At 34.0% G+C, this 22,563-nt stretch overlaps 4 protein-coding genes across 4 annotated transcripts in view; 1 reads left to right on the top strand and 3 right to left on the bottom strand.

The window, feature by feature from the left end:
• The first annotated feature begins 882 nt into the window (after positions 1 to 882).
• LOC124920900 (craniofacial development protein 1) lies at positions 883 to 2,843 on the top strand. The gene is made up of 5 exons (XM_047461479.1): positions 883 to 1,038; positions 1,271 to 1,360; positions 1,442 to 1,584; positions 1,667 to 1,855; positions 2,333 to 2,843. The coding sequence occupies exons 1-5, from the start codon at positions 993 to 995 to the stop codon at positions 2,717 to 2,719; spliced, it is 855 nt and encodes a 284-aa protein (XP_047317435.1). The 5' UTR covers positions 883 to 992; the 3' UTR covers positions 2,720 to 2,843.
• Positions 2,844 to 3,167: 324 nt separating this feature from the next.
• On the bottom strand, positions 3,168 to 5,891 carry LOC124919030 (dihydrolipoyl dehydrogenase, mitochondrial). Its single transcript, XM_047459145.1, has 2 exons — positions 5,558 to 5,891; positions 3,168 to 4,622 (listed from the first exon to the last, which is right to left on the bottom strand). Exons 1-2 carry the CDS (start codon positions 5,816 to 5,818, stop codon positions 3,372 to 3,374), a joined length of 1,512 nt encoding a protein of 503 aa, XP_047315101.1. The 5' UTR covers positions 5,819 to 5,891; the 3' UTR covers positions 3,168 to 3,371.
• Positions 5,892 to 7,082: 1,191 nt separating this feature from the next.
• On the bottom strand, positions 7,083 to 9,860 carry LOC124919746 (probable protein phosphatase 2C 43). The gene is made up of 2 exons (XM_047460071.1): positions 9,575 to 9,860; positions 7,083 to 8,098 (listed from the first exon to the last, which is right to left on the bottom strand). Exons 1-2 carry the CDS (start codon positions 9,743 to 9,745, stop codon positions 7,136 to 7,138), a joined length of 1,134 nt encoding a protein of 377 aa, XP_047316027.1. The 5' UTR covers positions 9,746 to 9,860; the 3' UTR covers positions 7,083 to 7,135.
• A 1,986-nt stretch (positions 9,861 to 11,846) lies between these two features.
• The window catches only part of LOC124940662, a 47,759-nt gene continuing 37,042 nt past the window's right edge, over positions 11,847 to 22,563 (bottom strand). The window contains exons 49-63 of the mRNA XM_047481197.1: positions 22,380 to 22,456; positions 20,840 to 21,281; positions 20,668 to 20,754; positions 20,126 to 20,281; positions 18,331 to 18,515; positions 17,193 to 17,717; positions 16,887 to 17,064; positions 16,625 to 16,767; positions 16,407 to 16,533; positions 15,282 to 15,503; positions 14,752 to 15,108; positions 14,043 to 14,201; positions 13,356 to 13,646; positions 12,245 to 12,651; positions 11,847 to 12,157 (exon numbers count right to left, since the gene is read on the bottom strand). Coding sequence (XP_047337153.1) covers positions 12,517 to 12,651; positions 13,356 to 13,646; positions 14,043 to 14,201; positions 14,752 to 15,108; positions 15,282 to 15,503; positions 16,407 to 16,533; positions 16,625 to 16,767; positions 16,887 to 17,064; positions 17,193 to 17,717; positions 18,331 to 18,515; positions 20,126 to 20,281; positions 20,668 to 20,754; positions 20,840 to 21,281; positions 22,380 to 22,456 — 3,084 coding nt within the window. The 3' untranslated portion in view covers positions 11,847 to 12,157; positions 12,245 to 12,516. The remainder of the gene's footprint in view (positions 12,158 to 12,244; positions 12,652 to 13,355; positions 13,647 to 14,042; positions 14,202 to 14,751; positions 15,109 to 15,281; positions 15,504 to 16,406; positions 16,534 to 16,624; positions 16,768 to 16,886; positions 17,065 to 17,192; positions 17,718 to 18,330; positions 18,516 to 20,125; positions 20,282 to 20,667; positions 20,755 to 20,839; positions 21,282 to 22,379; positions 22,457 to 22,563) is intronic.

Here is a 22,563-nt window from a genome sequence, read left to right as displayed (position 1 = left end):
AGCAGTAATAGACAAAAAGAGAAGTCAAATAAAAGAAATTGAGGATTGAGCCTTCATCTTACCTTCACTGGAAGATGAGATAATATGAAACCGGGAATCTCCGACTACAAGATGATTCTTGGAGAGAGACATCAAATTAAAAGTTAAAAAATAACCATGGTTAAATTAAGAAAGTAGAGGTATAATATTCCGCAATTGTTATTTATTACTTTCAAATAATCCTTTTTATTTATTGGTTTAACCTGTACAAAAATTAAATTCTGGTCCAAATAGTGGTGCAACCGATTAGATCGGTCAGACCGAAGTTCGCTAAAAAAATCGGGTTGATGCCCAAAACGATTTTCAAAATATTTATTAAAACTCCCTCATTAATTGCTTCCCACGCAAAAAAAAATGAAATCTTAGAAGAGATTTTGGATTTCCACACTAGGGAACCGAGTTGGCGTCCCTTGGATGGTCGCATAGTAGATAACACTAGTCTTAAAATCCGTGGAGCCAGTCAGAATAAAACTATCATCAGACTCCGGTTGACTTGTAACTTGCATAAGGGTCTTCACTAAGTTGACAAGTCTATTTTCTTCGGCGAGCGAAAGACGGCGATACGATGTGATTCTCCATTCATTGATGCCACGAGTCTATTATCTTAAACACTTTAATAGACTTTAATATAAGAAAATTCTATATTTTATATAGATCGAAAGATAACATGACACAACCTCATTCACCGGAAAAAAAAATAATTTCAGATCAATCATTTTCTCTCTCATATTTCCTCGTCCTATCCTTTCTCTTTATTATTATTTAATAATAATAATAACTCATTTAAACAAATAATATAAAATCTTCTTCTTCATTAAGCTAAAATGCCCGACCCGATTAAAGTAAAGAAAACTCCTAATATCGATATCAATCGATCTCCCTCCCTCAGCTGGTCTTCCAAATCGTGTAGAGATAAAAGAAAACAGAGCTCGCGTTGTCTTTCTAATTGATGAATGTCGTCTTCCATGGCTTCTTCGACTGATCTAATCGACTCATCAGGTAATACTCGCTCTTTATCCGCTTTTCCTGCTTCAGTCTCACTCAATCCGCGTTTCTGATATTCTCTTTCTGTAAATTAATGTTTACCTTAGTTTTTAGGGCTCAAGAATCCTTCTTTACACATAGGGAGATCACAGGCAAATAAACACGAAATGTAGATTTTTTAGCTTTCTTGGGATGTTTTTTCTTTACCTAGTAGCTTACAGGTTCAATGGGAATATGTTTTTTTTAGGTAATGGAGAGATGAAAGATGTGAAGCTTGTTGAGTCTACTGATGGTGTTGATTCTTCCATGTTACAGACACAATCACTTGAAGAAAATGGTATACTTCTGAATGAAATGAAGTTTAATTTAATTGTCAGTTTGATCAATGAGCTATAATAGAATGTGTTTCATTATGTAGAGAGGAAAGCTCGTGTTGACGCAATGTGGGAGAAGATGAATAAAGGAGTATCTGTGAAGAAGACACTTAGAGCTATATCAAACAAGACTGTTTTAACGGGGACTAAGGATACTCGAAAAGTTTCTCCGCAGAAGAATTCCTCTGTTAGGATTTACTAATTCATCAAATACGACGAAAATGTTTCACCTTTCGATAAAGAATTTGATGGATTCTGTTTTGTTTCAGAGCTTGATGACGTATTTGGGCTTGGCACAGAAGAAGACGGGTTGTTCTAATCAGTTTGAGAAAGGGAAGCAACATAGTCAGCCGCAGAATGAGACGAGTGATGAAGCGAAGAGGCTTGCTGCTGCTGCCCTTGCAGCAGTTAAGGATGCATCTGCTTTGGCTTCTGCATCAAGTAAGGGGAAAGTTGAGGTGAGAACATTCTTTCATTTTTTTCAGCATATTTGTACTATTCTGGGTGTTATTTGTTTGTCCCTGTTTATAAGATTGTCCTGCAGTGATGAAGATTGTAGTCATCTTTGAGGTGGACCTAGCTTTTCAATTTGGTTCCCAATATATCACGGGGAATTGAAGAATGATAAGATTTTGTTTTCCTGTAGGATCAGGTTTAGAAACAAAACTTAGTTAAACGGTTATTCAATTTAGATCTCGAAACAATTGTGCCCACTATTGGGACTGGTTAGTTTTCCCAATGGGAAGACTCTTCAATTGATTAGATTTAGTGATAACCCTCGGGCTTCCAAACCTTAAGGGTTGTTATAGACATAGATTGATGGTTTACTCTATTTGGGACATGAACTTTTCATTTTTTTAAATTGATGTTGATATGGATTTCATAAAGAAATATTCATTCATGTAATCGTTTCTTAATCCATTCCGTGAGAACAGATCAGGGAGGTGAGGGACTTTGCAGGTCAAGATGTAGAAATAAAGAAGCTTGTAGATGCGAATTCAAAGGAAGCATCTGAAAAGGCGAAAGTGAATTCAGGACCAGTTTCAGCTGTGGATGCTGTTCTTGAACAGATTAAGAAGAAACAGAAGCTTAGTGTGCTGGATAAAACTAAAAAGGATTGGGGAGAATACAAGGAAGAACACAAGGGTGTGGAAGATGAATTGGATACTTACAAGAAGAGTTCAAATCAATATATCGATAAACTTTCTTTCTTGCAAAGAGCAGATTACAGAGAGTTTGAAAGGGAAAGAGATGCTCGTCTTGCTACTCATGCTGGCAAAAGGAAATCAGGCGATATGCAAGAGGATGATGATCATCCATGATATTGTCAATATTTCTCTAGTATTATTTACTTTTAGATTCCATCTGAATTCTCAACTAGGCGATAAATTTGGCAAATTAAGCGTTTTTCTCAATGAAGTGATTCTTTGTGGATTGTTTGTCCTATATTTAAAATTGTTGAGTTCTGTTATGATTGTGTGTCTGGCTGGCTAGGGCTTATACCATCCCGGGCAATGACTGAGATTCGATGATGATCGATTGAAGTGGTCCTGAGGATCCAGCTCAAAGAAAGTATACTTGGAGTCTCACCTACGCTTGTTTAATCGATGTAACCACCTTCAATCGTCTTTATTTGATCGAAATTGTCACAGTTTCACGAAGTTTTACCATTCCTTTGCAAAACTTCGCAACAAAATAGATAATATGAAACAAGTTTAACCTTTAAAAAAATGTGCTCAATGATTTGACACATAATAATTAAACTTCATCTAAAAAGACAGACAAACACTATCAAGTATCAACATTGTTTGGAGAAACCACAATTACATGCATCTCTCAAATTGCATAATATTCCGTTCTCAGGTTGATGTTATTACATAATCAAAGATTCAAAATGGTCAAAATATAAAAAGAAATTTTATGAAAGCATGGAATAAGAAATAAGATTGAAGATTAACAAATCCACCCTTCAATCTACATATGAATAGGCTTGTCATATGTAGCCATTGCAGCTTCCTTCAACGCCTCGCTCATAGTCGGATGAGCATGGCAAGTACGCGCAATATCTTCGCTCGACGCTCCATATTGCAATGCAAGACAAGCCTCGTGAATCATCTCTCCAGCATTTGGCGCCATTATATGCACCCCCAATATCTTATCGGATTCTTTATCTGCCAAAATCTTAACAATCCCTTCCGCATCGTCAATTGCCTTTGCCCTGCTATTAGCCAGGAATGGGAACTTCCCAACACGATACTCAATCCCGAGCGCTTTCACTTGTTCCTCGGTTTTCCCAACCGAAGCCACCTCCGGATGAGTATAACACACTCCGGGGACTAGATCGTAATCTACGTGACCGTGTTTCCCCGCGATGAACTCGACACAAGCAACCCCGTCTTCTTCTGCCTTGTGGGCGAGCATCGGCCCGGGAATAACGTCACCGATTGCGTAAACTCCGGGGATGTTCGTCGCAAATCTTTCGTTCACCGGAATCCGACCAATCTTGTCAGTTTCGACTCCGATCTTGTCCAAACCTAGCCCGGAGGTGAACGGAGTTCTACCAGCGGAAATTAGAACGACGTCGGCTTCAAGGGTGGTTTGTTCACCGCCGGAGGAAGGTTCTAGGGTAAGTTTAACTCCATTTCCGGAGGTATCGATCGATACAACCTTAGTTTTGAGCATGAATTTCATCTTTTGTTTCTCAAGGGATCTTTGGAATTGCTTTCGGACTTCTCCGTCCATGGAGGGCACGATTTCACCGGCAAATTCGACAACGGTTACCTCGGAACCAAGGCGATTCCAAACGGAGCCCATTTCGAGGCCGATGTAACCGGCTCCGACGACTATGAGTTTTTTGGGGATTTCGGGTAAGACGAGAGCTCCGGTGGAGGAGATGACCTTTTTCTCGTCGATGGTGATTCCTGGGAGAGGTTTGACATCGGAGCCAGTTGCGATGATTATGTGTTTGCCTTTAACGATCGTGGTTTCCCCGTCGGTGGTTTCAACTGAGATTTCAGATGGAGATATGAACTTCCCGTATCCTTTGACGTAGGTTACTTTGTTCTTCTTTAAGAGACCTTCTATACCCTTTGTGAGACCTGCAACAGCTTTATCTTTCTGAGCCATCATAGCAGGCAAATCCACCTCCACTGAAGCAAACTTAACACCATGATTGGCGAAGGAATGCGTGGCTTCATGGTACATATGAGAGGAATGAAGAAGAGCCTAAACATAAATCAGGTAAACAATCAAACAGTCAAGAGGAATCGTGATTTCTCAGGTACATTTATACTTTCAGTTCAATTCAATTCAATCATCATAGATTATCAAGTGAAAAGAAGAAGAACCTAATGTCAACTGTTTTTTCTCCACTTATTATCACTAAGATCAATCAATCAATCAAAATCTGGTAAATGGATCTACGATTATCAGATGAAATTCACTACAAGAACTTGTGAAAAAGAATAGTGATTTCTCAGGTACATTTATACTTTCAGTTCAATTCAATTCAATCATCATAGATTATCAAGTGAAAAGAAGAAGAACCTATTGTCAACTGTTTTTTTTCCACTTATTATAACTAAGATCAATCAATCAAAATCTAGTAAAAGGATCGAATCTACGATTATCAGATGAAATTCACTACAAGAACTTGTGAAAAAGAATAATGATTTCTCAGGTACATTTATACTTTCAGTTCAATTCAATTCAATCATCATAGATTATCAAGTAAAAAGAAGAAGAACCTAACGTCAACTGTTTTTTCTCCACTTATTATAACTAAGATCAATCAATCAAAATCTAGTAAAAGAAATCATGATTTCTCAGGAACATTTATACTTCCAGTTCCATATCAATCATATCATAGATTATCAAGCGAAAAGAAGAAGAATCTAATGTTAACTGTTTTCTTCTCCACTTATTATAACTAAGATCAATCAACGAATCAATCAAAATCTGATAAAATATCGAATCTACGATTATCATATGCAATTCACTACAATAACTTATGAAAAACTGACTTCCGTATATCCAGATCTAACAATAACAGCAAATAACAGCGAAAGAATCAATTACAAATTCCAGTCAAAATCCAAAAAGAAGATTAAACAGTAGGTTTTACTTTTTAAATAGATGCGAGAAAGAGAAAGAGAACGAACCTTGGAAGGTATGCAACCAACGTTAAGACAGGTTCCTCCGAGAGTTCCACGCTTCTCGATACAGGTAGTCTTAAGACCTAGCTGAGCGGCCTTGATAGCGGCAACATAGCCTCCAGGACCGCCGCCGATTACGACGACGTCGTTCTCGTCGGATCCAGAAGCAAAGCCTCTGGCGAAAGAATATCTCAAAACATCGGAATTGAAGATGTTTCTTGATAGAAGGTGCGATGCCTTCCGTCTGGCCAAGCTCGCCATTGCCATCTTCGCTTTGATTCTACGATTGACGAATGATGAGAGAGAGATAGAGAGAGAAGACTGGTAAAAATAGGTATAGAAGAATAGAGAGAGACGCTTTGTCTTAATATAAATATTAATAATTATTATAATTCTAAACTCAATATTTATTTATTTTTTTCAAAAATATCAATAAATTTACTTACCATTTTTATTATTTTTTACAATATTTTAAAATCAATTCAGTTTTTTTTTTTTTTAATATTGGTAAAAACTAAAAATAAAATTATTACCTTAGGTAAAGATAAAAACGTTTTATTTTGATAGAGAATTTCTTGTTTGATTGACATGTCTTATTTTTAATTAATTAAATAAAGTCCCACTTATATAGAATAATGAGGATTATAACAAAAGAGATACATTAAAATTTTGGATAGTAGATATTACTATAATGCCCCTTAACTCTTGATATTAAAATCCAGATGTCATGTTATTACAAATAAAATGTATTAAACTATATTTATTTAAATTACATTTTATTTCTTGATGGATGGTAATATGCTTTCAAAAGAATCCAAAATGAACTAATGAAAAAAAAGGGTTTTGTAATTGGTTTTATTTTATGTGAATGTGAAACCTCATCTTACATGAAAGGTTGTATTTCAATTTGAATCTCATCTATATTTTTGTTTGTAAGGTTGTGTTGTCACAAGCCCTTTTGAGGACACAAATTTATTGTCTTGTTGATTATATCTCCATTTCTTCATTTTATTTATATTTCAACACTAATAATAAAACTAAGAGAAGAAAATATACCATAACAAAATTTAACAATATTATAGTACTAAGTATCAATACTTTTTAATTAAGAAAACCACTAAGGTCACACAAAAAAAGAAGAATATATATTCCATTTTCTAGCCTATTGACAAAAGAAAGTGGACACCTCATGTCTGAAGCCTATCCCAGGTCGTCAGTCGTAAAACAGCAAATTCGTTTATCAGATTAAATTGGTTGATTCCGTTTATCGGATTAAATTGGTTGATGAGATTTGCGAGATATGTGTTTAACTCGCGAGAATTAGTCGCACCCGAAAAAAAAACGAAACCAAAGGTTCTCAAAAGAAAAGAAAAAAATATATAAAAATATTAAACCTAAAAACTTACTTTATTCTCCTTATAAATAATGTGTAAAAAGAGTTTCAATATGGTAATAGAGCCTCCCTCAAAATCTCCAAATTTATAAACATGAAATATAGTAATAGTAAGGAAAGGGAAGGTCTTATTATTATTATATACAAACTTACTCAATATGCAATATAGGGTAATTAGTTTTCAAGGATTTTTAGTTACAGTTTAGCAAGCTCCTCAACTTATTCCTAGATTCTTCAGAAATACAGAATCTAAACCTCGGTCGCTCAGAACACACCGAGGAAGAGAAGCAAACAACAATTGCGGTAAGATTATCGCTACCACTAACTCGTAACGCTTCTTTCACGAGTTCTCGCGCACAATGCTTTGGATCTCCACCGTTCCTCCTCAGCATCCATCGAACCAAACTAACCGCATCCTGATTTGACATTGCATCCCATATCCCATCGCAACCCATGATTAAGAACTCATCATCCTCCCTTAACATGATCCGTTGAATTTCTGGCTCTGCCGTAAGAGGAGCAGATGATGATGAACCAAACGGTGTCGTTTTCAAGTACCAATCGCCTAGAGAACGTGTAACCGCCAGTTCACCATTAAGGTAACCGAATTCAACAGACCCTCCTAAATCCTCCACTCTTTCCCTTTCGTCTGAATTATTTGGCCTATGATCTCGTGACAGCTGGACGGCCAAGCCTTTTCTGCTGAGAACGGCACGACTGTCACCTGCGTTTGCGACCATTAGAAGTCTTCCTAGAATTAGTGCAGTCAATGCGGTTGTTCCACATGAAGAAGGAGAAACACGTTCGTCAGATAAAGCTTGATCGGCTGACAGAAAAGCTTTACGATGACATTCATCCAATTTTTTCAGAAAATCTTCGTTGATTTGACATGTTTGCGGCAAGTCTATATTTTCGAAAAAGAACTTCATGGAATTCTCCTTTAGATAAGTAGATGCATCTGAGCCTCCGTGACCGTCGAAGACTGCGTAGAATGAACTAGGAAGCTTGCACCCGAAAAGATAGCCCATACTAGAAGATAGATCGTCCATCCGAATGTGTTCATCTTCGTTTGATGTTCGATATCCAATTTCCGTGTGGCTGCCTGAACAAATACTAGGAAGAAAGCTGGTGGAGGTAGGCTCCATTATGGTGTCCTAATGAACACGAGCATATAAATTAGACTACATCCATAGAGCAAGTCAAGACTAGAACTTTATACAATCCATGAGCAAAAAAAAGCATATTTCTGAATTTATCATTGTCATGGACTAAATTTAGTTTCTAAACCAATGTTTTTTTAATAAAACCTAAATTTAGTTTCTAAACCAATGTTTTTTTAATAAAACGAATCCAAATAGAGAAACAAAAACTTTAAATGTTTCCAAATGGTCAAATTACTATTCGGGGCTCGAATTTGGATCGGTTTTATCAAATGAGGCTCGAATTTTGAATTATGCCACATATAGGGCTTTCGAACTATCAAAATCTTAACAATTTGAGACATTTTCTCAAATGGACAATAAAATGTATGATCTAAGATTTTTTTTGAGAAAATTCGAACAAAGATAGATTTTGTATTTATTTTGTAAGACATAACTTTGTGTCCACTTTACCAATAAGAAAGTATTTGTGTTTTAAATTGAGTATATTTTCGAGATATATGCGTTTCAAGTCACCGAATTCAGTTTAAATACAATAAAAAAAGGTGTGATGTGTGAGAATATTTGAAAATTTGAAAAAATAGATGGTTGCTAATTTTTTTTACAAATGTTGTATATTAGTTATGAAAATGAAAATACTATGTTAAAATAAGAAAACGGAAGCGTTCGTTGGTTTGGAAAAAACCTCAAAGGACTAAAATTATGATTTAAAGTCCCATATGACACAATTTAAGTCCAAGCCCCAATTGGTAAAAACAACCCAAGTAGGAGCCTCAAATAGCAATTGAACTGTTTCCAAAATCCCTAGGGATGGGATGGTTAGCTCATCCCACTTGAATCAAGGGGCATTTGGTCCCATCAAACTTTTAAGACCTACCCTAGATGGGTATAGAGGTGATGTAACTGGAACCAAATTTCCAAGATTTTCAGGATAAAACATGAAATGATTTAAGATTGAATGAGCAAAGTGAAAGTGCTTCACTTAGTTCATCAATGGCTCGTGAGTTATCTGTCAAAGTTGGATAATTTACCACATAAATATTTCAATAAAATCAAGTCTAGCTAAAAAAAATCCAAGTAATTTGATCATGAAAGAAAGCATTGGATTCTTGTCCCAATATCAACAAATTAAGCCATTTGATTGTATAAGAAGCTGAGATTAGATTGTCATTAACAATCAAAACTCTAAAGGGATAGGATCCAATTATGGAATCATGAAAAAAGCTAAATAATATCCAAAATAGCAAGAGCACCAAAGTTTCTTTCAGAGAAAGCACCTTTATATTTACTTTATTTTTCTCTCAAGCTAAAAGAAAAGCAGTCAACTACCAGATATTAAGATAGGTCAATCAATTTATCCCAATTTCAAGAGAGTTCATAAACTAAATAGGTTAATTCTATCATAAAACAAATACAGTTCAAAATTCATCAGCAGAAATTTAAGCGAGAAGACGAAGTTTAGAATCGTACCGTTTCAGAGCCAGAGATTTCAAGAGAGACGGAATCAGAAGCTTGAAATTCACGTAAAATAGAAGACTGACTTTGCCTCTCCTTAGGCATGTATTGAACATCGAGAACAGAGATGGAGCTCGGTTGACAATAGATCTCCGCTTCAGCAACTATGTTTTGATCCACTATCATCGTCTTTGTATTGAGAAATTCACAAATTGAATCAACAATTTAGGGTTTTGATTGATCTTTATAGCTGTTTCTTTCTTCTTCTTTGTGATTTCTTAGAAAGAGTGTGGAACCGACCTTTAAAGATTGATTATTTATTAGAAAGTGTGGATTTCTTGTTGAGAAAATGGAAGTTGCTTTTATTTAAGCAATATGGTCCCTGAAAAATTATGTTAAATACAAATAAAGATCAAAAGTATTAATAAAAGAACATGATTCAATGGGTTCAAAATTTTGACTTTTCTATGTTGTATTCAAACTGATTATCTAAAGCATCATTTTCAATAGTCTCAATCTTCAACCAATTTTGTTTCCAAAATAAATCATTATGATTCTAGATAAATCTAGTAAACTAGAAATTCTTGAAAATTATATGTTGGAAGTTTAGGCCAAAACAATGGATTTTCCACTAAACTTGTTACTTACAAAAATAATGATTTAGGATAGTTTTGAGAATGTGAATTTTTTTATTTATTGAAAGGTATTAATATATAGTAATAAAATAAAAATAATAATTTAAAATAAAAAATATTTAATATTTTAATTAATGAACTGAGTAATGTGACATATGAAAAAATGATTGAAAGATATTTTTATTAGATTAAATTATTTAAATAATTGAAACCGAATAACCGTTATTAGGAATCAAATTTTAAAATTTTAAAGAAATTTAACTGAATATATTTTGTCTAAATTTATAAATTAGTTAAACTTTTATGATTGTAAATTTGTGATTTTACAATTTAAATTATTTTGATTAATAATTTTATATAATTTTACATAATTAAATTGAATTTATATTTATAAATTAAAAAATACTTTTGAATAAATGAATTATTTAATTAATTTGTAATTATTAATTTCTTTAATGTTATTTATTAGATTAATTTTATACTTAATTTATATATAAATAATTTAATTTTTTTTTGAATTTATAAATATTTTTTTACTTCAATAATTTTATGGGGGCACATATATATTGATTAATCTATGAGCGAAGCATACCCCAATTTTATTTCATATAATTTCAATACTAATCTAAATTTGAAGTGGTAAGTCTAATAGTAAAGTCTTTGTTATTTGAAGTGGTATTTCATGTTAATTAAATAACTTAACTTATGAACTGACTTTATTTGGTATAAAGCTAAAACTAAAGATTAAATCTTAATTAAATAAAACAAAATAAGAAAAAAAATAGAAAATGGGATTTTAATAAAAAAAAGAAGAAAAGGTGACTATATTATGTGTCTTTGGACAAAAATAATAGCATCATCAAAAGCTTGCAATAAAGAAGTTGTGATGATATATATGTTGAAATGGGTGGATGATGATGTCAGGATACACGTACTCTACGCATCTTCTCAAAAACAATAAAATATTTGTAAAAATGAAAAGTATAAACTACAAATATTTTTTAAAAGCCTATTTTGAATTTGTAAAATTTAAATTAAAAATTAAATTATTATTGACTTTTGAGCTCAATGGGCGGCTATCTTTGAAAGAGCTTGAGATTTATTTATTTAAACATGTGTGTGTGTTTTATTAAAAAAATATTATTTGAAATTTAATCAAAATAAATTATTAAAATGTGTTTTTATATTTTAAATTTAATAATAATAAAATTAAAATATTTTGGTTATATATTTTTTTTTAAAACCTAAAATAACTCAATATTTGTTTCCTGTTTGAACTTTATTAATTTTATTTTACCAAAAAATCATCAATTACATCTTATTTCTTTTTTAACTAAGCACACAACTATTAAATTAAAATATACTAAAATACCATTAATATAATAATTCATCCAACTAAAAACCCATATCCCATCTTTTTTTTTTTTTTATCAAGACTTACTTTTTCAAAAAAATCCAACAAAAAATCTCAAATAACCCACATCATCAAACAAGCTCCAAGTGGTTATCTTTAAAGATTTGTTTGAGTTCATATAAGGTCAACTCAAAATTTAAAAAAAGAAACCGATACTAAACAATATTCTGGAATGTACTAGAAAAAGAAATATTCAAAACTTTGAACAAGCAACTGCAAACATATTATAAGAGAAAGCATTAAGAATGTAAAAATATTATATATATGGATGAATTCCACACTTTTAAAGGTAAAATAACATTTGATGATGAACACACACAACAATTTGCACATTGTAAAGATTTTTTTGAAAAGCTATTATGATGTATAAAAGCTATGCATTTTGGAAAGGAGTCAAAATAGGTAAAGTGACTCTTTTGGGTCATTCTCTATGTAAAAAACGAACCAAATATGTACTATTATTATTATTCACATTAAAACATATACAAACAATATTTTCCTTGTTTGGTTGACAATTCACCACGCCATGTTTCTTCTATTCAATGGCACCTGAACAAAGTGTGTTGTTTAATCAACTTCATATTCAAAGTAAAAAGATTAAAAAAAGAAAAACAAAAAAAAGTGCTTTGGTTTTACCTGAAGAAAGCTCCAGATGTTAATAGAAGCTTTCCATCCAGTGCAATCTTGATTAAGATGTATTGATGATATCTATATCCATTGCTTGTGCATTCTCGAATATTGCAAAAATAGGTCAAAGACATAATAAACCACCTTCAGACCAATATGGCACTTGCAAAATTCTGAATCAGCTCTTGGAAGGGGATTCTAAAACCGAAAGCAATTAAAATAAATTTGGATTTTTTTTGTTTTACCCAAAACCACTCTGGAGTCGGTCTGTTATATTACTGCTAAATGGATGAACTCGGAGAAACCGAGTCAGGCATCTGCTGTGGAGACCACATGGAGAACCCTTCTTTTCCCTCCAAACCGCTCGTCTCTATGATAGGTGAATATGGCTTTGTTACTTTCCTCCTTTGCTTTACCTAGATCCAATGAAAATAAATACATTATAGTTACCACTCATTTCACCCATTTCCTAACAGCTTGGGGCTTGTTTCATATATAATTTATTTGGATTTAATCCAAATAATCACATACCAAAACACACTGACATATAATATTTTGAAATTCTAAATACAAAAAACATTTTAGTCATTTCCCAAATAACCCATAAAATAAATTCTGTTTTTGAAAAAAACCCACTTCATTTGCAAAAAACCCAAGATCAAACAAGCTCTTTAAGATTTAATTTAAGTGGGTGAGTTTAACATGCTTTAAAAGCTTAATTTAAGGGATGATGGGATATATCTTGTCACTAAATTTAACAAATAATTCCGCTATTAAAGTGTGCTGTCTGTTAGCAAGTGGATATTAAAAGATGTGTGCCAGCCTTGGCATAAGATTTTAGTGAACCGATAACTTAGCCTGTTTGTATAAAATGGTGGTGGTTCAAAAATAATTTGTGGCCAAAATCTGTTGCGACATAAATCCGCATACTATATAGATTTTAAAATTTTATAGCCTAATATGATGGATATGAGATTGACGCGACATAAACAATGGATGCAGGAAGAAATGAGAAGCCTAAGATGGCCAAATAAGCATTTGGAATAACATACGGATTCACATGGAAGGTATTGAAATGAATGCGTGAAAGAACCGAGGGTGTAAGTAATGATTTACGAACCTTTGATTGATTTGGGCCATAAGTGTTCAATGCTTGATCAATTGAACAATAGGCCTCAAAAGCTTGATCTCTTTCCTCATGGGAGCATTTTATGACACGAGATTGATCCTTAGTCTCAGCCGACCTATTCCGTAAATAGATAATAAGTCGCGTAGGCGGGGTATTCGGGCGGTCTTTCTTTCCATGCGTTAACTCCATTGTTCCCAGGTCATTCCACAGAACATCCCACATTACTAAACAAGGATCTCGGGCAGGGTTCAACTTCCTCTGACCGATAATATTGGATGTTTGCTTCAAAAAAAGGAAAAACACAGAAAATTTCAGTTTGAGAGAGGGAGTGATAGCAGACAATATAATAAAGAAATAATGCATTGTTGATGCCATTGGTTTGTTTTGTTACCAATTTTTTATTCAAGTTGACCTCGTTCTGGAAATTCTACATTTGTTATTGTTTTGCCAAAAATCACAATAATCTGATCATGATCGAAAGAAAATTATCCGTACTACATGATGGCAATACTAGACTTCGGATCATGATCACGAAAATAATTTGTATACAAAATGAAGCAACAAAAATTACTATAATATGTATCATTATAAAAATAAAAATCCCAAACAAAAATCACTTTCAATTTGAACTTCGAAAATTTTCCAATAAGATCTTTCCAAATAGGCTCATTGAGTTACCTGCAACAGTAGCACCCTTCTGTGAGTCACAATAAGGATTTTTCCTTTGGGGAGTAGGAAATGGTCTTCATAAGCATCTGTCAAGGCAAACTTTGCACGCACCTTGAAAAGATCAACCTGGCTGAAAAATGATCCTGATTCAGCCAATTGCAATATTGCCTGAGAAGTGGGAGAAAACATGAGTCAGAAATTGAGAAAAAAAAAAGAAAGAAATTATGTCTTGGACATCTAGAATAGTGTATCCTTGAGCTAAGAAAGTAAATTAGGAATTGATATTTGTAAGTCTCATGCTTGTGTTTTCTTTCTTTTATGAAACGAGTTTTTCTCTTTGGAGAAAGAGAGCACAACATCCAACGTTATGATCCCCACTTCAATGAAGGTGCTTTTAGTAGGAATTGAACTTGAGACCTTAACCTCTTACCAAACTTAAGCTATACCGGGTGGGTTCTTACTCTATATTGTTGTAATAATTTTTCTTTATTTTGTTAAATAACTCACCACCTATTTACTATCTGTTTGGACACTAATAAGATTAAGAGTCCTAAGTTACAGCTGCATCAGGAACCACTGACCAATGGGAATGAGTAATAGGAGAGATCAATCAGAAATACATGTCCTTGCATGTTTGTAAAATGTAAAATGACCCATTTCAATCATTTTTTCAAAATTTTCTTAATAAAAAGTTGACCCATTTCAATAACACAAATACCTGTCCTTGCGCTTTGTACTCATCATAAGGTCGAAGCAAGTTATCACCGCTAATAACTCGAGGCAGCCTCCTACGGAGGAGTTGATCTTCTGATGCAATAGCAGATGCAATCTTCATTCTCATAGCATTTGCACCTTCAGTGGTTTTGGATAAAAGATCTAGAACACCACTCACTGGTTGAGCAGCTGCCCCTATTATTCCTTTTCCAACTCCCTGAACGAAACCCTCAACCCCAGAAGCTTTCGCACCTTCGAGCGGTTTCGTCAAAATACCTGTCACACCTCTGAATAATCCTTTTGCAAATGCACCTCCGCCCTCTCTAATAACATCACCGATATCCTCAACACCTTTATTTTCCTTCACAATTAATGAATCACAGGAAAGTCCTGGTCAGAGAAAGTGATACTTTGGAAAATAAAAAAGGAAAGGCGCAAGGTTTCCATGTGTATCTTTTAAAGAAATAAAAGAGCACATACTGTAAAAGAAATTTGCAAATGAAAATATCAGCAATTTAATAATTCCAAACAAACCTGTCTTTGTCGACTTTGAATGAATTTCTTATCCATGGATAGAGCTGCAACACCTTTACTCATGTGACCAAGGGCACTGCTTGCATTCCCCAATATGTCAACGCCAGAAAGCAACTGAAGGGGTTGGCTGAGAAGATCCTTCTTAATATTTGCAATTGCATTGTCAACCAGGATACTTTGCCTCAAGCACACATGTTCCTGAAATCTTTGGTTTATCCTAACCTGCAAGATACAGAGCGAATAACTTGTTGAATTCCTATTACAAACGGCATGAACTGCACAAGCATAGAACTGATATATTCACAATGTTTACCTAAAAAAATATTTTTTCTTTTCTTGTGTTATAGCCTTCTACCAAATTTATGTGATTACAGATGATGGAACAGGACATGGAAATAAACCTCATCACAAGTTACTACATGTATCTAACTAATTTTTAATTTTGTAACGGTAATATTATCTAACATTACTATTTTCATCCATAATGGCTGGCCTTAATGTTGATAATATTATGCCAAGATTCTTTATTGTATATGAAAAATCTTAGATACTTTTGCAGACAAAAAAAATACATAAATTGCTCTCGAGCCTTGCTTGGGTCATTAGACAAGTTTCCATAAGTCTAGACCTACATGTACAAGTTAACTGGACATACACACACACACACACACACATATATATATATATAGACACTTAAATACTTCTTGATATTCATTACAGTATCTCAAAACATGGTCAATTGGAAGCAAAATTACTTTGTACCTCTACAGTCCAACTACAATTTGCCTTACAAGAAGTTCTTATGCAATTTATGCTCCCTTTATTTTTGCAAATGTTAATCCATAGTCATTGTCATCCAATTTTGTTTTTGGAAAAAATTGTCATCCACTTTCAAAAGTCATATCACCTAATCACCATCTTGAAGCAGTATAATTTTTTTTTTTCTTTCAGCATGTATAACAATAGTGGGCACAGCCTTCTAGTACTTGCGGAATGCTGCACCTCTTGCCAAGAGAATAGTACACTAACTATATGTTTTTCTCTAAACCAGAAAATAGATATAATAAATCACAAACAGATGGGAAAGCTCTCAAACTCAAAGACAAGGATGAACTTGAGGCTTACTGGCATATTCTCCGTATTACCCAGTGCAGTCATCAAGGACGACCAAAATCCTAGCACACCAACCGGTCTTTGAGATGGTGACATGGCCATTGAAACTTTGAATCGCACTTCAGAGATGTTAAGGACCCTTCATTTCAGGAAACAATAATTGCACAATATTCAGATGACACATGTTGTAGGGAATTAGACAATGACAAGACAAATGTCAGGCAGTTCACCTGATCTGAATGATTGGATCCATTGAAACAGCATGAGTCTGAGTATCAGACAACCTACTGAGGTTTACATGTTGAAATATTCCATGAAGACGCCAAATGATTGGCTCATGAACATTTATCAGAAATGCTGAATTTTCAGGTCCCTATCATAAAAAAAATGCAATAATGGACTAGAAAGCATAGAAGATAAAAAGCCAACACATTTCGTGTTTACATTCTTTAAAAGAAAAAAGATCCTTGACTACAAAATTGAACTGCTTACTTGGAAGCCAATATAAGGGTAAACACACAAGTCCAGCGAACCATTTGATTGCTCTGTCATGGAAAATTTCATGATATGATCAGTTTCTTCTGCAACTCTCTGAGGCCTGAAGAGGACAGCCATTGGTGTTAATGGCAATTGATTATCAACTTGAAGTCCACGCATTCGCAGCTTGAACCTGCATATCAAAGAAAAATTCCATAGGTTAATCATAAAAAGTATATCCTTGTGACACTAACATGTGCCACCGACCAGTTAATCAGTTTAAGCTGTTTCATCAGGCGTATTCGTCAACCACAAATTTACCTGGTAATTCCTGAATCTAATCCAGTAGAATATGACAGCAGAAGGTTCTGCATGGACAAGTACAAAATCTCTTCAGGAGTATGATCGACGATAGATAATCCAAGTTCCGCAAGCTCAACAACTACGTGGAATTCACAAGTTGATGTGTTTGATTGTTCGTGTGGAAAGTCATTTCCAGCTAATTGCAATAAAGGTGAAGAAACATTTGGGTCTGTTTCATTTTCTGGGATCATATCACTAATCCTGATAATGTTTGTTTTCTCTTGTTTGAGAATGGTAACCCACAGAGCTCTAGAAGATCCGTTTGAGACGCAGGTCATTTGATGATCAGCTATTTCATCAATGTTATACTTCTCTGATTTTTGTGGATCATAACCATCTACCAACAGTTCTAGCAACTTTGGTCTACCAAGGTCTTCCCATAGAAATGAAGCAGCTGCGTTTGGTGGAAGTCTTCTCCATGAATCACTCAAACCATCGACTTGACGGTAATGAATGGGCAAATATATCGAACGATTTTCAACCCTGACAATTAAAGCTTAGTCATTCTTCAATATCTGGAAAAAAGTGACACATAATATCTGTATATAGAAAAGAAGGTACAAATATACAACAACAATCACCCTTGATGTTCTGAACACAATCTCTCAGCATCTCCCAAATAAGAAGAATGCACAAGAGACCATAACCCTGGAAAATCATATCACAACCCAGATAGATTCCATTCGTTTTCTGAATAAGTAAACAGTATCACAACCCAGATAGGCTTCCTCTTCCACAAGTTATTGTAATTCAAGTAATCTATAGACTAGAAGAGCGATACATCAATCTATGTTAGATGAACCGAAATTTCTCTTTGCCTCACTGTTCTCTCTTCAAGGAGTTCCAGTATTAAAGCTCCATTACTTCCTAATGAAGAACTTATTAACCTTACTACTAAGAAGTGGGAACATAACATGTATGTCAACAATAAAAATATCCAGTACTACAAGAACTCCTGAAAAGACACAAGCCTTTGAATTTCAAACATCAAGCTTTATGTCCATACATACCATCTCTCAAATCTAGAGGTAGGCGTTCCTAAATTTAAAACAGTTTTTAATCACTAAAAGTACTTGCTGGTAGGAGATAATCAAACCTGTATGGACTCGACATTGAATTCGGACGGAAAATCACTTCATAGCGTGAGCTCTTAGATCCAGCTCTTACTTCTATCCTCACCTGCATCAGCTCACCGGTGATCTCATTCTTCAGGGAAACACACATCATACCTTCTAGGTCAATATTAAATGGCGTGCTCCAGTCATATCCATCCATTCGCAACTGAAATAAGATATGGATAAATAGAAATAAGTAAAGCCTATTATAAATTTCCAGCATTAGGTGTAGCTATATGCGCATAGTAAAATTTCATATATTTGGATATTTCAACTATTACAAAGGGAGGTCAATTTACTGGCATTTAAAATTCTTATGTTATTTTCTTATTTATTGTTTTTTTTTCTTCCCTTTTGTAACGTTTGAACACATCTTGCTTTTTTTTTAATAAAAGTTAACCTTTTTAAAAAAAAAAGGGAGGTCAATTTATAGGCAATATTAGAAGAACGTAAATAAGGGCTTGTTCAAATCTGGATATTTGAATAACTAATGGATTATGAAAAAGAAAGTTATTTACGTAAAATGAATTAAAGGGTATAAATATAAAATATTTTGGTTGATGATTTAAATGATGTGATTGATGAGTGGATTGATGATAAGATCATGGGTTATTTGAGATTATAATTTGATAATCCAATTCGAACAAGACCTAATTGATGGAATATCTTCCTAGATAAACATAAATGTGCACCGGATGAGACTATCTCGAGCTTATCGGAATCTAACTTTATTGTAATTTTAGTTTTTCTTTCTTCGCCCTCCTTTTTCTGCAAACTGTTTAGGAACGTTTCTTGTGTTCTCGATTTCAATAAAAAGTTTAATGAACTTTTGTTGGGAAGACGCATCTCCCATTCACTTTCTAAAAAAATGTAAAGGTGTGCTTCGGACCTAGTTTGTATTTTCACATTCCCCTCAAACTAGGTGGTAAATTTTAGCCAAAATGAGGAGGTTCCGAAAATCATGATTCAACATTGGAGACAAACACCAAAAGTGGGTCGATGTCAAACATTGGAGACAAATGATGCAAGTGGGGTCGATTTCAAATACTGCAGACCTCCACGAGTACGAGACTTTTGACATCGACACCCACGGTGAGGATCCAGATTTGTGAGCAGAAAAAAGAAATCAGAAAACGGAAAATAAATTCCAGTTTCTTTATTTCAGTTCTCCTGCTTCTCCAGATGAAGAAATCGTGCCATTTGTGGCCTAAGTATTATCAACCGAAGTTTTGACATCTCATCTGCATATATTCAGTGTTGTGTTTCTGTCAGAATTACTGCAGACCTCCATGACTTCATTGTGCATGCTTTTGACATCAACCCACTGTTCGACGTTTGTCTCCAATATTTGACATCGACTCAATTGCCAATTTTTGTTGAATCAACAAGATCTTCTGGATTTCCTTGTTTAGGCTGAAACATTTCGCCTAATTTTAGGGGGAGTGTGAAAATACAAACTAGCCAATTCTATGTAATGTTCAAAACGCTTCTTGGGTTTTTTTAATAAGTGTTGACCTTTTCAAAACAAAACAAAAAACTAGCCTATTCCTAAATTCCCTTTGCCTTTCCATGAACAATTTATTCCAAGTGATTTTCCTTGTCAAGAAAGACTTATTAATATTTATCTAGGAAGTTGATTTGTCTTTTATTTTTATTGTTCTAGTATTTTCCTATAACTTGCAGCTTCTTTTATAATAGTTTAATCAGCCCAAAATATAGGAAATCCTCTTTATCTTCAAAATTCTACAGTAACAAAAGAATCCTTTTGTGTCCTACCTTCAGAGTTTCAACTTTGGAGAAAGATTGCCACTGCAAGGGCTTTGGTGGATCCATTGGATCAATCCAATCAATTGATATGGTATCACACTGACGAAGAGATAGACGAGATCCGGTCCTGTTGACGAATAAGGTGTGTGGTTGAAAATGAATAACCTGCACATTGCCAATCTAGTCACCCAAATATCATAGAAAACTAAAGCAGAAAGTCTTTAAGATTAAAAAAAACTCATTAAAATGTTAGTTCTGTTGATACGTGTATTATGATAGTAAATATTATCAGACTGAAATTATAATTCCTTTCAGATCTCCTTCTTAATCAATGAACTGCTGCAGTTTTATTCATAAAATTGTTCTAAAGTTTTTTATACTTGGCTCAATTATAATTCCTTTCAGATCTCCTTCTTAATCAATGAGTAAACAAAGAATAAGTTATGATATAAATTAATCTGACTGAAATACATATTACACATGGAAAGCTACTGGATAAATTTCCATATGATATAGAAAGATAGCCATAATGATAATAAAACATAGCAAACCTTTGTTCTATCCGAAGTCATTTGCAGTGTTGCTGAAAGCTTATAGTAGGAACCATCTGAACCAAAAGCCTTGGTATCAACTCGTTGCTGAAACATGTCAGATATCCATCAGTCATAATTAAGAAGTTCTCAATCATAGAAGACCAATAGAAAACTTATAGAGTGCAATTACCTTTTTCTCAAGTTCAAGAAGAGATATCCCATGACTATAGCTTTCAGAATTTCGGAGAGCAATTGCAATCCCGAGGCGTGGCGACAGGTAAGTATCATTCCGAGGTGAAAACAACATGACGCCTCCACGTCCAACATAATCCTGCGGTGAAAGCATACTAGGTGTTGGAGTAGTGTCCTCTATTGCATCTAATACTTGAGCATCATCTTTACTCAGGCCTAGAAGCTTTTTGTCTGATGGACTTCTTAAGGACTTTGCAGATTTAACTCTAGAGATCAGCAAGGAGTCCCCATCGGCACTCTCTAAACGGTCAATTTCAACAATCCTATATGCTAACGACAGAGAGGAATCATTACTAATCCAATATGGAACAAAGAATCTAATAGTTTTGGGAGCACAAGTGGATCCTCCCATGTCCCGTTCAATGCTTACACGCAGTCTCCTGCATTATGAAGTTGCAAAGACATCTATCAAATATCAAATTGACTGCATAATAACACCGCAATAAAAATAGACGGGGATAAATCCTTAAATATTTTTATCCATTGAGACACTGGCAAATTATCCAATAAAATCATAACTTCACAGCTCCATGAACGGTCAAAACAGTTCACTCCAATAAGATTTAGTACTTGAAGCAAATTATATTAATTCAACATCTTTTACTTCCAGCCTTTTGACATTAGATGAGTTAAATCTTTTTTTTTTTGGTCCTTTATCCATTATAATGTGCATGTTTCTTGTAACGTTTGAAAGCATCTTACGCTCTTTTTAATAAAAAGTTGACCTTTTTAAAAAAAAGATAATGTGCATGCTTCTATAAGATGGATAAAGAAAACATTAAAAGATGAAACTCGGAAGTAGCTAAACTTATTACCAATAATCTGAAAGAGGAAAATTAATGATTAAGTATCTTAATCAATAACATGTTAAAAATCAATACAGAATGTATGCCTTCTGATGGAGATGTAAAGATTTCATCTTTCTAGTACAAGCCATTTTTTTTACTCATTGTGGAGTCCATAAAAATAAATCTGAAAGAATGGTATGCATGTACATGTTGTGTGTGTTCAGGTCTTTTCTGTTGCTTCACAAGGGTCTGTACTAAGGAAGCAAAGTCCAAAGACAGTTACTTGATATAAGTATATATCCATATGCCAGAACAGACTAGCTAAACCCACATAAAAATCAGATCAGACTTCAATAGTATTTTGAGCAGACTCCAATGAAACAAAAACATTAGCTGGTGGAGAATGACTACATTTAAGCAGTGCTCTAAACAGAAAGAACCTGCAAAAAACATTTCAAGATCCACTAATATCTCCTAGAAAATTCAACCATCCAACATACACAAAAAAAATGCAGAATGGACCCTGACAATTTGAAAAGTGATGTAGTAATTAGAAGGAAGTATATTGGGAACTATTAGTGCACCAGTAAGATCAACAAACAGACTACAATGTTCACCACCGATAACAGGGTGAGACATACCTGAGATAATCTAATAATAGTAGATATATATATATATATATTAAACTACCTTCTTCGTTGCTGCTGAACCATCCAAAAGGATGAAGCATGATTGTTTGACAGAAGATCTAACACAGGCACAGGATCCTGATAATAGAAGCAAATATATATTTTTTAATATGAAAGAAAATAGGGAAAATGCATGTCAATGGAATCATTCTTGTAAACAATGCAGTGCATCAGATGGTATTAGG

The sequence above is a fragment of the Impatiens glandulifera genome, chromosome 1 (genome assembly GCF_907164915.1).
Source record: "Impatiens glandulifera chromosome 1, dImpGla2.1, whole genome shotgun sequence".
In the NCBI taxonomy this organism is placed as follows: Eukaryota; Viridiplantae; Streptophyta; class Magnoliopsida; order Ericales; family Balsaminaceae; genus Impatiens; species Impatiens glandulifera.
The sequence above is the reverse complement of the archived record's forward strand: the minus strand, read 5'-3'. Positions and strand labels throughout refer to the sequence as shown.